The sequence below is a fragment of the Embiotoca jacksoni genome, unplaced genomic scaffold (assembly GCF_022577435.1).
Source record: "Embiotoca jacksoni isolate LCO1_2020_lvr unplaced genomic scaffold, fEmbJac1.0.p SCAF_37, whole genome shotgun sequence".
NCBI lineage: Eukaryota > Metazoa > Chordata > Actinopteri > Embiotocidae > Embiotoca > Embiotoca jacksoni.
In genome coordinates this window covers 164,175-180,173 of record NW_027185389.1, presented here as the reverse complement: position 1 = coordinate 180,173, position 15,999 = coordinate 164,175, and the positions used below count along the sequence as shown (strand labels likewise).

At 43.3% G+C, this 15,999-nt stretch overlaps 1 protein-coding gene across 1 annotated transcript in view; it reads right to left on the bottom strand.

The window, feature by feature from the left end:
- The window catches only part of sema4c (sema domain, immunoglobulin domain (Ig), transmembrane domain (TM) and short cytoplasmic domain, (semaphorin) 4C), a 95,860-nt gene that overhangs the window by 9,083 nt on the left and 70,778 nt on the right, over nucleotides 1-15,999 (bottom strand). Inside the window, exons 5-12 of the mRNA XM_069166259.1 lie at nucleotides 14,820-14,882; nucleotides 12,141-12,239; nucleotides 11,702-11,798; nucleotides 11,107-11,226; nucleotides 8,717-8,868; nucleotides 4,907-5,082; nucleotides 2,582-2,726; nucleotides 1,847-2,060 (exon numbers count right to left, since the gene is read on the bottom strand). Of these exons, the coding sequence (XP_069022360.1) occupies nucleotides 1,847-2,060; nucleotides 2,582-2,726; nucleotides 4,907-5,082; nucleotides 8,717-8,868; nucleotides 11,107-11,226; nucleotides 11,702-11,798; nucleotides 12,141-12,239; nucleotides 14,820-14,882 (1,066 nt within the window). The remainder of the gene's footprint in view (nucleotides 1-1,846; nucleotides 2,061-2,581; nucleotides 2,727-4,906; nucleotides 5,083-8,716; nucleotides 8,869-11,106; nucleotides 11,227-11,701; nucleotides 11,799-12,140; nucleotides 12,240-14,819; nucleotides 14,883-15,999) is intronic.

Below are 15,999 nucleotides of genomic sequence, written 5' to 3'. Positions count from 1 at the left end.
TCCGGATTGGCCTCCCCGCCTGCCAGCCAGCAGAGAAGCCCCGAGTCCGCTGTTGTCACACTGTCAGTGTTGCCCCAGTCACTCTGCATCTGCAGTGATCTGAATGGTAAGCAGTCGAGTCTCTCTCCATTCACGAGACGGGCTGCATTCAAATGCACATTCCCTGGAATCCACCGTCAGGTCCGTGTTATTCAGGATTAAGGCGGGCCCCGGGAAGGTTGCGAGCCGGAACGGGACACCTGCATATCGGGCCCGACGGCGACTTGACTAGAGATATTAATTAAGTGTCACGTACGAGGACATTTCCTTTGATGCATGAAGATGGATCTCAGCATGCAAATCAAGCCCTTAATTGAAACCCAGCTGAAGTCTGGCCAGATGGCATGTTGTTTTTGTGCCACCTTAGCTAATGCCAGTACCTGTCCCTGTCTGCTTCCATGGGCTGTAAGCTCTTATCTCCTCAACAAACAGCGGGTGCGATTCCCCTTCGACACACATGCGTCACACACACACGCACACACACACACACACACACACACACACACACACACACACACACACACACACACACACACACACACACACACACACACACACACTCAGCCACAGTCAGGGAGTAAGGGAATATGTATCAATAATGTATTTTCACTGCCTCACCGAGAACTCTGTACTACAGCGGATGAGCAGAATAACAGGAGCATCATGCAGCATAATGCAATCCAGTGACACAACCATGCAAAAAAAAAAGATACATGCTTTAACCTTCGCCTGTGAGGAGTAACTCATGTATGTAGGAAATGTGTCATAGAGGAGAGGATTCAACATCTATTTCTTTCTTTATTTTTTTAAGCATGAAAAGGCTTTTATAGAGAACATTTCAGTGTGTATGTAAACATTGAAAATACCTATCTATATATTTTAGGATGTTAACTTTTGGCACGTGAGGTTTTGAATACAATCCGATTGAGTACATCTGTGAACTCAGCATTTCTGTATTATTAAAATTGCATACTACACATACTATTTATACTGTGTGCATTCGTATCTATTTTATTCATAAACCAACGGTCTTTTGTGCCACTTGTATTTTTAACACTTTGTATGCTTATTTTCTTTTTCTTCTAATTTAGTTTTTGATATTTTCAGTTTTAGTTTTCTTACTTGGCGATAAATCTGATTCTTAATGGGAGTTGCGGTTTAAGCTGAAGCGCTTAAAGGAGCTACAGTGTACAATTTGAAATCAGCCGAAGTGTAATTGCTGAAAGTTTAATGTCAAATTTAAGTCCTGCAGGCGCTTATGTGTTCAGTTTTCAGATAAAAGTAACTGAACCGAAGTTTACCAAGTGAGAGATGAAAGCAGTTGAAGTTGAAACACCGGAGATGAATGAAGTGTGTCGACTGTAAACAGTTGAAGTGTTTGTTGGTACGCAAGCGGTTAAATGTTATCGTATCTGAGCCGTCGGATGGAGAGTAAAAAAACAGTTGAAGTGACAGTTGGTGTGTAAAGACTGAAAGCTTTTGAAATGTCACTTGAAGGGTAAGACATTAAAGGACAAGCTGTCTCTTAACTTCAGAACTAGCGATGAAAGCAGTCAGTATGTTAGTTTGTTGAAGTTCTAGAGATTGTTGAAGTGTGTGGACCATAAAGAGTTGAAGTGTCAAAAGGCTCCAGAGACTATGACGTCACCGCATTTGTGATTTGCGATTGACTTGACGTGCACACCAATGCAAACATTTGAAAAGGTCAGAAAAGAGCTCAATTTGTTTTTGTTTTTTTTAAACGTTACTGCCTCTTCCAAAATCGTTCCATAAAAATACCCGCGTCATTTGATCATGTGATTTGTACCTGTGCCGATGAAGAGCATGTTGTACGCCCGCTGGTCCAGGGCGCTGACCCGATCCACCGCCAGCCTCGTGAAGTTGACGCCCTTGGTGAGCAGCAGGGGGCGAGCCAGAGCTTTGTCCTCCATCAGCGGGTGCTTCTTGGCAAAGTTGAGCGTGGCGTCGGGCAGCTGCAGAGAGCTGTTGTAGCCGCTCTCCCTGTCGGAGTTGGTTATGCACTGCGGTACGGAGGGGAGAGAGGACGGGGGAAGGAAAGGAACCGAGGAGAGGACGAAGGAGGAGAAGGAGAGGTGCCAGGAAGGAGAAAATGGGAAAAGGAGGAAACGTCTTAGATGCAGCTGGCACAGATTGGCATGGCTAGCTGGCTCGGAGATGACTGCCCTCCCTCGCTTCCCTCTTTCCCTCCCTTCTCTTTTTGTTTCACTCTCGCTCTCACCTCCGCCTGCCATTACAAACCTTCCTCGGCTTCCATTCCTTTCGTCCTGGATCATTATGTCCTTGTTTTTTTTCTTTTTTTTTTTTTCTTCTTTGTGTCGTGCCAGCTTTTGCTGTTTTCTACCTCCACGTGTCGCCACATCAACCATTCCTTCTTCTCTCCCTCATTATCCCCCCCGTGCCACCTCTCCTCTCTCATCCCACCTATTGCGACGCGGTTAAAAAAAAACAACTTTACTTTGCTTCCCGAACTTGCCTGAAGGTTGCATTTATCAAACACCGCGAGGGTCCCCGGTTCTCTTACCGATCCAGGCCGCGGGCTCGGCACGGCGCCGGTGTAGCGGCCCCACCTCTGCGATGCCTCCCTGTACTCTTTGTAGGACCCTTCAAACACCTTCTTCACGTCTCCGATCTGGTACTGGCACACGGCTGACACGTCCACGTCACCCCTGGAACACGGCAAGCACAGGAATCAGTGATGTGCGGCAGTAATAACTGAGAGATGAATCGCCTGTCACTGAACAACACCGAGCGTGTGGAAAAATACGTCAGAAATATACGTGTCGCGTGTCAAACGTGCGCGGCTACAAAATGAAACTGTTTACAACCGGCTGATGCTGTCAGGGTTGAGCAGATGTGCTTTTAAACAATAGTCTCACATTAAAGTAGACACGTATTACCTCCGCGGCCTCAAAGTGAGCCGCAACGATTAGATGCGCTGACACATCGCTGCTCTTTCTGTTGCGAAACCAAAGTGATGCAAAAATTGATGCACATGTTTCACTGCTTTCACACGCCAGCGAAATCAGTCAGGAAATGCTTTTTCATTTAATGGTGAGGTCATGGGTGCAGGAGCTCGTGTTTATTTGAAGTTTTTTTTTTTCACACCCTTAGCGGGACTAGTATTGGGTATTGACGTGTGGCACAGATACATTAAATCACACTTGTTCTTGTCATGTCACAAGTATTTCATTTCCATGCTCAGCCACTGGAGTGAAAAATGCTTTGGTTTTTTTTGGTGCTTTTTACATTCGGCTCACGAACTGAGTACCTGACATATTGACACACAAGCAGCCTCAAATGCTGTTGCATACGGCTGGTGTGAAATCATTGACTGTAAATAAAAGTGTTCGTAGCTTCAGGGTCTGAAAAATGAGGTCGACGCGGAGGAGACTTAAGCTGCAATACCACCGAGTGCTCCAAAAAAAAGCCTCCGGCTCCATAGACTCCCATTCAATTGGACTCGTGAAATACGAGGTCAATAAAAATTTCTCCATGAGTTATTTTGGTGACGTTAGCTGAAGTCGCTCCTTCTTAGTTTTCTGGCGGTCATTAATTCGAAAATAAACTTCAGAAAGCTGTGTTCTGTTTGATTGACAGGCCCGTGGCTCAGTCGGGTTACGGCTATCGTTGGGCGGGACGTAGTGTCGTCCAAATAAGGTCACTTCCTGCTCCAAACCGCTCCGCACTAGCAAGAAGACGCCGGCCAAATTACAAACTGGAGGCTTCATGACGGCCGTTCACAAACCAACAGGTGACGTCACTGTTGGTTGCCACTTGTGTAAAATTAAATGTTTCTGTGTTTCTGAAAGCCGTAAACAGGAAATGAAAGGTTCATAAATTCATGTCATGAGATCTGTTCCTGCGCGGTAATTTGTCTGGAACAACGCTGTTAACATGCAGCAGGTTTTATAAGGTTAACGTCAAGACTGAAAGGACGGCACTGATGTCTTAGCGAGTTTAAAAGCTCGCCTATTCAGCCACGTTATGACTTGAACTCTTGAGTCGTAATTTACATAATGTCCAATTATCTTAATTTTATCTCTATCAAAGCCAAGGGGCTTTAAGGAATCCCCAGCGAGTCACACAGAGAAAAGGGATTAAGCTTTTATTTCTTTTTTTTTTCAGTGAGAACTCTGAATGAAGAAACAAAGCTTGAAGTTCAAAGCTGCTTCGGTTTGTGATATGATATCTTATTGAAGAACACAAAAGGCTGACATCAAAGGGCACCGCCTGGAGACGTCTCTAACTTTCCTCCCGAAGAAAAAAAACCTTCTGCCCTCGCTCCTCTTTCTTTGTTGATAAGTAACTCATTAACACATTACGGTTGTGTAGTGGTCCGACAAATGCCAATCTACATTCCTCTGGTACCCAAAATAATACCAAAGTCACTTATCCAAACTTAATTACTCTTGTCAACACCCTTGTAATTACCATTTTGTAGTTTAATTATCAAAATGAGTTTTCTCTGTAGTTGCTTCAGATGGAAAATATCCGAAAACTTAATGTTTACACAAATTATTTGATCTAAAAACATCTGAGAACAGTTTGTTTTCCCTGATAAGTTTCATAAAGATGTCAATTACAGGAGGCCTGAAATGATCAGGTGTGAGATGGGTTTCTGCTCACAGGAAAAAAATAAAGTAGTCGCACCATGGTATTCAAATCAAAAGGCATAATAAGCAACAGGATATGCATATACCTTGATTTGAACAATGACTCTGAATCACAAGTTTTGATCGCCGCGCAATTTCTTCCTCTCCTAGTTTGTTTGTGGTCGCTGTATAAATAAAATTTAATTGAATGAAATGGCATTTAAGTTTTTATCTCCGGTTTCGCTGCGACTCACCACTGGGCGTGGAAGATGCCGTAGAAGGTGGTGCCTCTCCAGTCCGGGCCCGGCAGGGTGAACACGGCCCGCAGGTTGTTGAAGGAGACGTGGCGCTCCGGGAGGGAGCACTCCAGCCGGGCCTTCTGGAAGGTGGTCCACTTCTTCTGCAGAGTCCTGGTGCCGCCCAGGTCGCCCTGAGAGACGACACGTCACATGTCATCAACGGCTGACGATTATCCGTTCGGATTTATCGCAGCCTTTCCCTTCCGCTCAAAAAAATACGTTGAGTTTATCGGTGCTTTACTCGCATGCTTAAGCTTTGTTGAGTTTGACGTCTTTTGATATTTTTTTTCCCCCCTTGAAGCAGGAAACATCAACATCTCAGTTTAAGATGGCTGCGCACCAGATCGATTTTGTGACATCACAGCTACTTTAGCCAATCACGATTCAGTATTCCACTCACACAAGTGTGATGAGGAAACTTCGCCTCTCCAGAGCACACACACCGAGGATGAACTTTTATGGCGATATAATTTAAAATATTTTTTTAATGGGGTAGTTAAAAGATTTTGTGAAAGAAAAACCATCAGACACAAATTATTAATCGAAGCAGCATAATTTTTTAACTGTTTTATAACGTCTGGCGAGTTTTTTTTTTTTTCAGTTTCCACCTTAAATTTAATGAAGCAAAGCCGGCTGGCAGCGATTTAAAGGTCAAAACAACAAAGTGATGTATCGCTGGATTTCAGTTCTGGTTCATTCTCACTCTGACTTTTTCAAAGTCTGTATAACATCAAGCCATACAGTCTGACAGTCGGTGATTGGACTGTTTTGATGATGTCATCCTGCATCATTAGAAGCCACGGGGGACAATCAAAGTCAGTTTACTACTTCCTGTTTGTATGTTCTCTGATATTGACCATTAATAGTGGGTTATTACTGCAGGCTGCGAACTGATCGCATCCCATGAATAACGACAAACAGCTGGAGGCGGGACGATGATGATGCATCACGCAGGAATATTGTGGGATGATGACTGTGAGATCACTGTTTAATGAGCTTAACGGACGGACGAAGTCAACACACTAAAAATAATTAAACGCTGAAAGTAATCAATCACACAAAATATTTGACATCCAGCTGTCACTTTACATTGCATCCAAATTTTATAAAAAGTTTCAAGCGTAAATATAAATTAAAAAGTTTAATTCAAATGACGAGATTAAACAAACTGATCAAACAACTTTTCTTTTTTCGGTGCAGCAGATACAAACAGTAAACCTCTCCTTTTGACTTCATGATTGATGTGCTTAGTCACAGAATCGTTACCATGGTTACCAAACGGTTTACAAATGTTTTAATCCTGTTTCCCTCCACGATAAGCTCTTTCTAACTTTGTTTTGAAAGTGTTGTATACATAAAGTTAATTATTGTCATTATTATATTGCTTACACAGATAAGACTGCTTCCTGAACTGTTAAAAAACAAAATAGATGGGATTTCTTGATGCTCACTGACCTACTATCACATACTATTGTGTGAAACGCCACTTTTCAACCATTTGTGCAGTTTAAGGCTGGCAGCACTCTGCTCACTTATTTTCTCTGTTATTCTGCTGCTAGTCATGTTGCATTTCATTAGCCTTGCCTTCACCCCACCGGTACAAAGTTTTATCTCCGTAAATACGCCGCACTTACTCGTTTACAATATCAAATCTACTCCACGTGCATTGAACTGTCGCCATGTTGGAAAAAGGCTTTCAGGGAGCACGCTTGAGTCTACCATTGAAATGGAAGATAAACATAATAAAGATATACAATTATACAATAAACACAGGCTATATATTGATAACGCAGTCCCTTTAAGCATTATTCTGTAAGCTCAAAATAGGGCATATCTGCCAGATTCCCTATTATCCTCGGTGATTGCAGCGGCTGTAAAAAAAAAAAAAAAAAAAAAAAGAATAAAAAAAAATGCAAATGCTCAAAATTACAGCAGTGAGACATCGACATTGTGGTCCTGCTGCAACAGCAATATCAGCAGGATGCGCTGAATTATTCATCGCTGTAGTACACATCATGCGAGAGCATCTGTTTCTAATTTCATTCAAAGAGCTTTATTGTTCATCATGGCGCAGACATTAAAGGGCCCTTCCCGTAAACCAGTAAATACATTGTGCACTTAATTACACACATCTCCACAGACTATTAGCAGTCTGTCTCGACTGTGTGTAGTTTGCCGGGTTTAAAGGTTACTGAGATGATACAGTTGCACAAGGAACTGACATCAGCAACGTGACGCCGAACTGTCTTTGCGCGAACTGAAAGGTCGCCGAAATCACAGAAAATGTAGAAGAAGTGCCGCGTCACGTCTCAGCGAGCGACCCTTTCCTCATAACGAGAAGCACCTCTGACGTCCGGCCATAATCACCGCGGTACATCCAAGCTAATCAGTTGTCCTAATGAGGCCATTAATTAAGCAAATGAATGCATTAATTACCAAATAGATCTATGTCAATGCAGTTGACTCGCCGTAACACATTGTTAGTAAACAGGAAACTGATGCTCCTGTCGCTGTGTTTTTTTTTTTTTTTTTTGTGCAGACATTTATTTTTTCTTCATTCTGGATTTAAAATAATCTTTTTTTTTGTTGTTGTAGTTTCTTAGTTCTTTATAACAGAGCTTCCATCATCACAGAAGCTGCGTACGCCGAGGCAGACGGGCACAATAACGTGGTTAAATTCGGATTTGCGCGACGGTTTGATGGAAGTTCAGTGATGATAAAATGTGAGCAATAATCAGTCTGCAAGGGAAGAAATGAGACTGGGTGTTCATAAATAATAAAAAGAAATCTGAGCATTATTTATCTTCTGAGTCCTCTGGAGGAATCTAAATGCAAGTAAACAACTTGGTTTCCCGTATTAGCTTTTTAGAAAAAAGTTGTGTGCTCTCAGTTTTATTTTTTTTTGGCAGCTCGTATCCGTAACATGAAAACACAATTAAAAAGCAGGACAAGCGGGGTCGGATCTATTCTAAAAATAAAGCGTCATGCCGTTAGATTAGCTTTGGAAGTAACATCAGGCCGTTCCCAGTGTGAGTCGTTGTGGTGGCGGGGCGTGGTTTGGCTCCGCTGCAGGGGGGGGGGGGGGGGACTGATTGGGGGAGTGGGTCAGGGACCGGTGCCTGGAAGAGGCTTAATTAGCCTCAGCTGAATCACATCCCTGATTGTCCCTCCCAAACACACATAAAAAAAAAAAAAACAGCAGGGGACCAGACTGGAAGACGGAGGACACGGAGCAGCGGGGTGGCTGCTGCACAGAGGAGCACACAGAAATTGCGTGTGATCATTGGACATTTGTGGTGGGTGAAATAAAACACCTTTGGAAACCACACTTCTGAGGACTGTTGTCGTTCCGTGCCGTAAAGAACCCACTAGTGATAGGAAGATGCCTGTCACAGTCATCAACCTGAAATCTACAATACCGTACATGTCTACCTGCTGCAAACAACAGCAACATGTTGCTTCCTTATATGGGCATCTCCTGTTGAGCCCCAAAACTGCGAGCAAGTGGCGTCTCGCATTGAGAAGAGCCCGGAAAACAGCTGTCAAAACCGCTGGAGAAAATAGAAAACAGCTGATTTCCAGCCGAGTGTTGCACGAAACTCGGATTCTGCAGTCCCCCCCCCCCCCCCCCCCCCCCCCCGCGCACGCACACACTCCCTCGCAGGTCAATTCATGTTTGAATTAGTTTGCTGCTTTTCCCCATTAATAAACACTCACGGATGCTCCCCGAGTCCGAACGGAATCAGTTCCGGGATCAGTTGTTACCTTGCAGACGCGGGCCACTCGGGCCACGGTGAGCTCCGTGTCGCAGTCCATCTCCAGCGCCCGCTCGCTGAAGAAGAAGTAGATCTTGTCGTCGTCTCCGTCTTTGCTGCCGCTGCTCTCCCTCACCAGGGCTGAACCCACGAAGTCCGGCTCTGCACGCACACGCACACACACACACACACACACACACACACACACACACAGAGAAAGAAGAGGGGTAGTATCAGACAGTGTATTATTAACGCGCGACAGTAAGACATACATCACAAGTGAACAAACAGAAAACCTCGGCCAGCAGGACTGAATCACACAGATAAAGACACACACACACACACACACACACACACACACACACACACACACACACACACACACACACACACACACAGCTTGACACCTCCATCTCATTCCCTGACACACTTTTCTCACTTCTTTGTTTCTTATCTATCATCACTCTCCTCTGACTCACCTCTTCTCCAGTCATTTCTCGCTCCCTGTCTTTCCACTGCTCCCTGTTAGTGATCCATTTTCTGTTTTTTCAGACAGTCGCTGCTGTCTTTCTTAGATTCTCTGTCTCTATCCAGTCCTGATTAGGTTGTAAAAAAAAAAAAAAATTCCTTTTGTGAAGTCTAAGAGATTTTTCAACCGTTGGGCACTTCTAATGCAACCGTACTTATGCAAAAGTACGTTTTTTTTGTAAATTACATGGATACGGTGCTTTCCCAGAAGGACTGGTCTTTTCCGATTTATCCCATTATGGGATACTGCAACTCTCCACGGAAACCCAGGCCAATTAAATGCTTTTAGTCTGATCAGAAACTGTTTAAATTAAGGTGAGGTGAGCCTTTTTGCAGGTCTAGTTTTTAATAAAAGCTCTGTATCAGCATGAATAATAAACAGACGTAGCCCCCTGCCTCATCTGTATGTCGCTCCTTCCTTCCTTCATCTCCCATCTCCATTCCCCTCGACTCTCCCTCTATCTTTTTATCGCCGATCTTAATGTCTGTTCTTTCATCACCCATTTTTGTCCTGCCGTGACTTCATCCTCTTCTCTCCCCATCATTTCTCTCCGAGTGGCTCACTCCATTCTCCACCTCCTCCCCGACCAAAATGATAACGATCCTTCACCGCAGCCGAGACCCGCGTGCTTCATTTCCTGCAACTCATTTCTCTTTCTCTTGTTCTTTTTGCATGTTTCTGGCTCTTAATTTTTTTTTTAATGAAACTCGTTCAAAAAGAAGCCAGCGTTATCAACTTCTACATATTTAATTTGCCAGCATCGCTGGTCCTTTGGGGGAGGTGGGGTGGAATTCTTAAAACTGAACTGATGCCGAATATTTTAGTTCACACCACAGAGGGATGGAAGAGCTGATATTTATTTCATAAACTTTAACTTTTTTCTTTTACAACCGACCGAGTGCTAAAGCCCTCCGCAGCACACTCCAACTGCACATGCTGTGCAAAGGATTCTTGTAAAACTGGTTATCTTTGTACTTCTTTTTTCTCCTTATCACATCCAGAATCCAGACAGTAAATCAGCGTTGATTAAATGCCCTAAAATGAGATTTAAACCTTGGCATGCCTGGCAACTAGATTACCGCCACAGTGTTAAGCCAGCAACGCTAACACTACTACTACTACTGCTACTTAAACAGTGTAGCCTGTCATTTTTAAATATTCTAATATATTGGTTATGTCAGAATTAAATAACGTTAATTATTTATTTGTATTTGCAATACGAGAACAAAGCTGCCTCTTGTTTCCACGTCTTCGACATGCAGCTTTTAGCTTCACTCTTTTAGCATTATGCCAAGTGTAAAGACATTAAACCCTTTTATACGGTTAATTTTTTTAAACAAGCGAGCTGAAAAGATTTAAACGGAAGGAGGAGAGGGAGACCAGCTAGCGAGCTACAGCTGATGTAAACCTGCCAGCGACAGTCGTCACTTCAGTCGACAAACTTGACGGCTGTTGGCGGTTTATTTTCTGATCATATATATATTTCTGTTCTGTCGCGCTGATATGCATCAAAGTGTATTTGCTGTTCTCATGAAGTTGCTGCTGTAACACAAGAATTTCCTAATTTGGACTCAATAATCCATCCATCCATCCATCCATCCATCCATCCATCCATCCATCCATCCATCCAATAATCACTCAATAATCCATCCATCCATCCATCCATCCATCCATCCATCCATCCATCCATCCATCCATCCATCCATCCACCTATCTATCTATTTATGGGATGGAGGCTAATGGTATTTCTAGAGGCACAAAACGTTTTCTTGAGTTCTCTTTCCATCCACTTTACTTTCTCTTCCCTCCTTTTCTCTGTCAGTTGGCAGCACTACCAGTTCTTTCTTCTTTGTCTTTCACTTTTCACTTACCATTGAGCCAGGCAGGCAAGTATTCACTCTTCATGCTGTAGTGCTGTTGGCCCAGATTCCTCAGAATGACTGGCTCCGTACCCAGGAAGTTGTTGAGTGTTGCTGAATACAGCTCCTTATCTGTACCAACAAAAAGCAAGCTTTGGTTTAATTCAGTTTTTTTGTTGTTTTTTTTGTACTGGCTTACAATGACAGAGGGTCAGTGGTTCAGCGGGGAGACACAAAAAAAAAGAAAAAAGGATGGAGAATGGGTTCAATGAAGCCGTCCACAATGAAGTAAATGCAGTATGCAAAGTTGTATTGGACTTCTGGACACTCAGCGCAATCGTACGGCTGCAAAAACAGATGGGAAATTCTGCAGCAGCAGTTTGTGGAGATTTGATGGACACTTTATGCTTCTTTAACAGCTGTAAAAACGTGTTCACTCCACCATACAGACTGCTGAGATGGAAAAAAACAGCGGCTGACTGCGTGTTTTCTGTCGGTAATGGTTGTCGGTGGATTTCCAGCTGAGGACTCGTCTTCCCTTTTGGGTTAAAGTGATCCTTTAATGACCGTTAAAAGAATATACGAACAACAGCATATTTATACTCACCCACTATCAGGCCTGTGTGCCCCTTGGCAGGGTCGTATGGGCATTTGCCCTTCCCATCTTCCAGCGCTACAGTGTTGAGGGTAAAATAGTCGGCGTTCTGCAAACACACACACACACACACACAAAATAAGAAACACAGCTGGTTCGTGGTCAGCATGTATTATGACCCACATGCGAGAGCTTCAAGCTCTGTCTGCCCGTTACAAGGATTTTTCACCCCTCGCCATGTTGTCCTGTCACATCAGTGTCACATATATGCGTACACACACGAGCCTTCACACGTTCGGCCGGCCCCTGCGTGAGATTCTTCCTTTTTCATTGCATTTTATTTTGTCACACGGTGGTCTTTGCCTCAGGTTTAGATGGTACACATCTCAAGTTGACACCTGTCAGCGCCAACTCGCCGTCTAGGGAAACGCACGCACGCACGCATACTCACCACGTAAGTGCATTTGGGCTGAAAGGCGAAAGTGCCGCAGGTGTAGAGGTGCGTGTGGTTGTAGCTCTGCAGGAAGCGAATGTAGTTGAAGCACTCGGTCTGTGAAGGGAGCGAGGAGGAATTATTAGAAATGCTGTTGACCTTCTTTTCAAACTGTTTTGTCCTCTGTTGGGTTGAAGCCTATCTTCCAACGTTAAGGACTTTCAGCGTGCTCACACATTCTCTCGAGATTCACTCGAATGCTTCACTGCGACTTCTTTTAAATCACCTGCGTAACCTTGACACGAGATCTTATTCTTGTGTCGTAAATGTGTGGAATCCGCCTACTTTTATTTTGGCGGGATTGATACCAGTCAACTTGAGCACACAAGTGTTCAGCGTCCTGTTAAAGGACACCGCGTAACAAACGATGTGGCGACACATTATCTGAATAATCTTTAAGCCGAACAAGAAAGTAACAGATAGTTCCATTCAGAGGATAAGTGTGTAATTAACGTAGTAATTTATGCAGTGATTTATGGGGAAGTGCCCTTTAATGCCTGCACTGTGACGGAGAATGAAGCTCTTTTGAATGGAAATGGAAACAGATGCTCACACATGATGCACAAAGAGGGATGAATTATTCAGCGCATCCAGTTGATGTTTGCCATTGAAGCAGCGGCATAACAATATCTGTATCTCAAGGCTGTAATATGAGCAATGTGATGTTTTAAAATTCAGTTTTACAGCTTCGGCAATCACTGGGAATAATCAGGACGAGACGAGTCGGGCAGACGGGGCGCTTTTCAAACCCGCGACAACTGCAACAATACTTAAAAAAAAGACTGGTAATCAAATGTAACGAGGGTCATTGTGAACACCATATGCTTATTCTTCTACATTAAGTAAATTCCTGTTACCATATGTAGTCAATGCCAGATACTTGTGTTACTGGACGGAAAGTAGACGGCGGAAAGCAAATTAGGAAGAAGAAACTAAATGTTCTGTGCAACCACTGAACTGTATTTTAAGAAAATTACACGGAAAGAAAAAGAGAAGCCGTCATTTTTCAGAACGTGGAGTATGAATATGCATGAACTTTTAATGACTTTTTCAAATCACCAGAGTGTTGTTTTTATATATATATATAAATCCCCACTTATACTAATTTCTCAACATGTATTTTTTACACTCCTTGGAGCCTATTTCAGTTAAAACAGTGCTGCAGCTGCTTCTGCTGCACTGCAGTGAACTATTTCCCACTTTCTGTTTAAAAACCACATCTGAAGTTACCGTTGAGCATCGAGAGAAGTTTTAGCTCCATCTGCAAACGTTCTGTCTGTTTCTATAAAATATTAAACGAGTCTTCTCGCACATGTACATCATGCAGCCAAAAGCAGTGGGGAAGCTCTCGCTGAGAAGAAAGTGCGGAGCTGGCTGGGAGAATTTCGCTAGCTGTGTTTACAAATGTACCATAACTGATGGTGAGAGCTGGAGGATGCTCAATCACAAAGAGTTCTTCCTCTGTTGGGTAGCATCATAAAATATGTGGAAAAAAAAAAAGCAGAATACTTGTGAGATTTGTTACTTTTTTTTCATGCCGTCGCTTCGCCGACTGATACATCATTTGTAAGTCACTATCGTAAGCAAATGCGCAAAATAAAAGTATTAGTTTCTTCCTCAGAGTTAAATGAGAAGATTGATACAACTGGCAGCTGGTTAGCTTAGCTTAGCATGAAGACTTGATTCAGGGAGGGGGGGGGGGGGGGACAGTTAGCCTGCCACCTCCTATAAGCTCAGTAAATTAACCCGTCATAATGTGTAATTTGTTTACATACAAAATCCAAAAAGTAACGAGAAGATTAGAAAGGACAGACCACGGCTCAGACTGAAAGTCCACTTTTCTATCTAATGCAATTCCACAACTGCAGCCAATAAGTCTGGATATATTTACACTTGTGGTGGTGTTCAGGTTCCCGGCTGCTCCATGATGACTCCTCTCTGTATGAAGTCTGACCAAAGACGTGTGTGTCCCAGAGGATTGCAGGTAAGGCGGATTTTGATATGGAGTCACTGCAGCTCTAGAATCTTTTGTCACTGTTGAACTTTACCGCCATCGACTGATGGACGCTGTTCAGGAGGTCAAATACTCTAAATGTTAATGCTCTTCCTTGACCCACGGTACACCCTCCCAACTAATAAAATGCCCTTTGGTGGTACAACTATATTGATGTTGCTTAATATTATGATGCATACACAAACAGATGAGCTCTGGTTTTCGAAACAATATTGTGAAACTGCGTTTCACTTGTGTTAATACAGGACAATCACCCGTTTTTGTTATATTACATTCTGTCGTATTGTGTCCAACCAAACTCCTCATCACATTCTCCTCTTTTTGCAGCAAGACCTCAGTGGACTTTCCGTTGCCCAAGATAAAACACATCCTTAATCGAACCGCCTGAAAAGTTGCTGATCCGAACATTGTCTGGAAGATGCACTTCGCTGTTTGCTAATGTAATGACTGGAAGGTTTCCAGTTCGAAACCCCCGACCGACTTGACAAACTGTAATTGAGTGAGCAGCGAGGTGAGTAATGTTGCCGTGCTCTTAGGAATGATTGTCTCAGAAACCGCTAGCGCGCTGCCCGCGAGCAAGGCGGGTAAACCCGGCAACCCGTGTCAGCGGAGATCCACGTTACCTGGTTGTTCTTCCCCTTGGCGACACACTCCCTCTTCTTATCCTGCGGAGCCGGCCAGTCGATCTGCAGAGAAGACGGAGACAGATGTGACATGCTGCAAGAAGGATGCCTGCCTCTCATCCATTAGTAACACATCTGCCGGCATGCTGTGCACCAGCACATATAACATGTACTGTGTACTGTGCAGACTCTAAATAGGAAATGACCATCACCTCATCTGGACTCTGAGACTCATCACAGCAAAGAGCTTAAACTTTCCTTGTTGACATTTTGTTTAACTTAGCCGATGGACTCTGCAACTCTTGACCGCTAGCTGCTGTAACTATAGCAACAACCACAGACGCATGGCACATTTAAAGAAAGTATTTTTTTGCGACCGGAAATGTACTATGTACAGATAACAGGTCCTAACGAGAGTCGATTCGTACGCTTTCGTCCGCCGAAGAATTACAAAATGGTTTCAGAGTGGTGAGTTAAAGTGAAGCTGTTCACCCCCGAACTGAAAATACAGTTAAGTCGGTTAAATTGGTCGCCGGACGGAGCTGCAGAGACCCGGGTTCATTTCTTAAACACGCTGTGAGCAGGAGCTAGGTAGGAAACTGTGATGTCCTTACTACAGAAAAACCCTCTCATGATTATACCATTGTTTAAAGGATCAAAGACAGACTGAAAAGACTTTTCTATTATACACTTGTAAAAAGTAGGACTGCAGCTGCAGGCTTTTATACTCCAAAAGGGACAATTCTTTCCCCTGAAACAGGCGGTGGGAAGGAAATAAAAAAAAAAAGCACGCATTCATTCACACTTTATGTGTCCATACTTTGCTCAACCAATGACCTTTGGTATTTATATCATTTCCAGTTGCTGCTTTTTTTTTTTTCCTCTAAAGGACTGTGCTTAACACATGCCTGAACTTTGCTCTGCGGACGGAGACCCAAAGTATGAAGTGTGTTTACTGAGAGGTTTCCACACCATTAGAAATAATTATACCGACCATTACAGGCAGAGAGCGGCAGTAAATTCAAAATTAAACCGATTTACTCGACTGGATTTAAACCAACAGCAATCAAGCAATGGACTGTTGCCATATAATGTACTGGTAGATAAACTGTGCTTTAAAAGATCTGAATGGAAATTTACGTATTACAATAGTGTTGCAGAGAGACAAAAAAAAAATGAT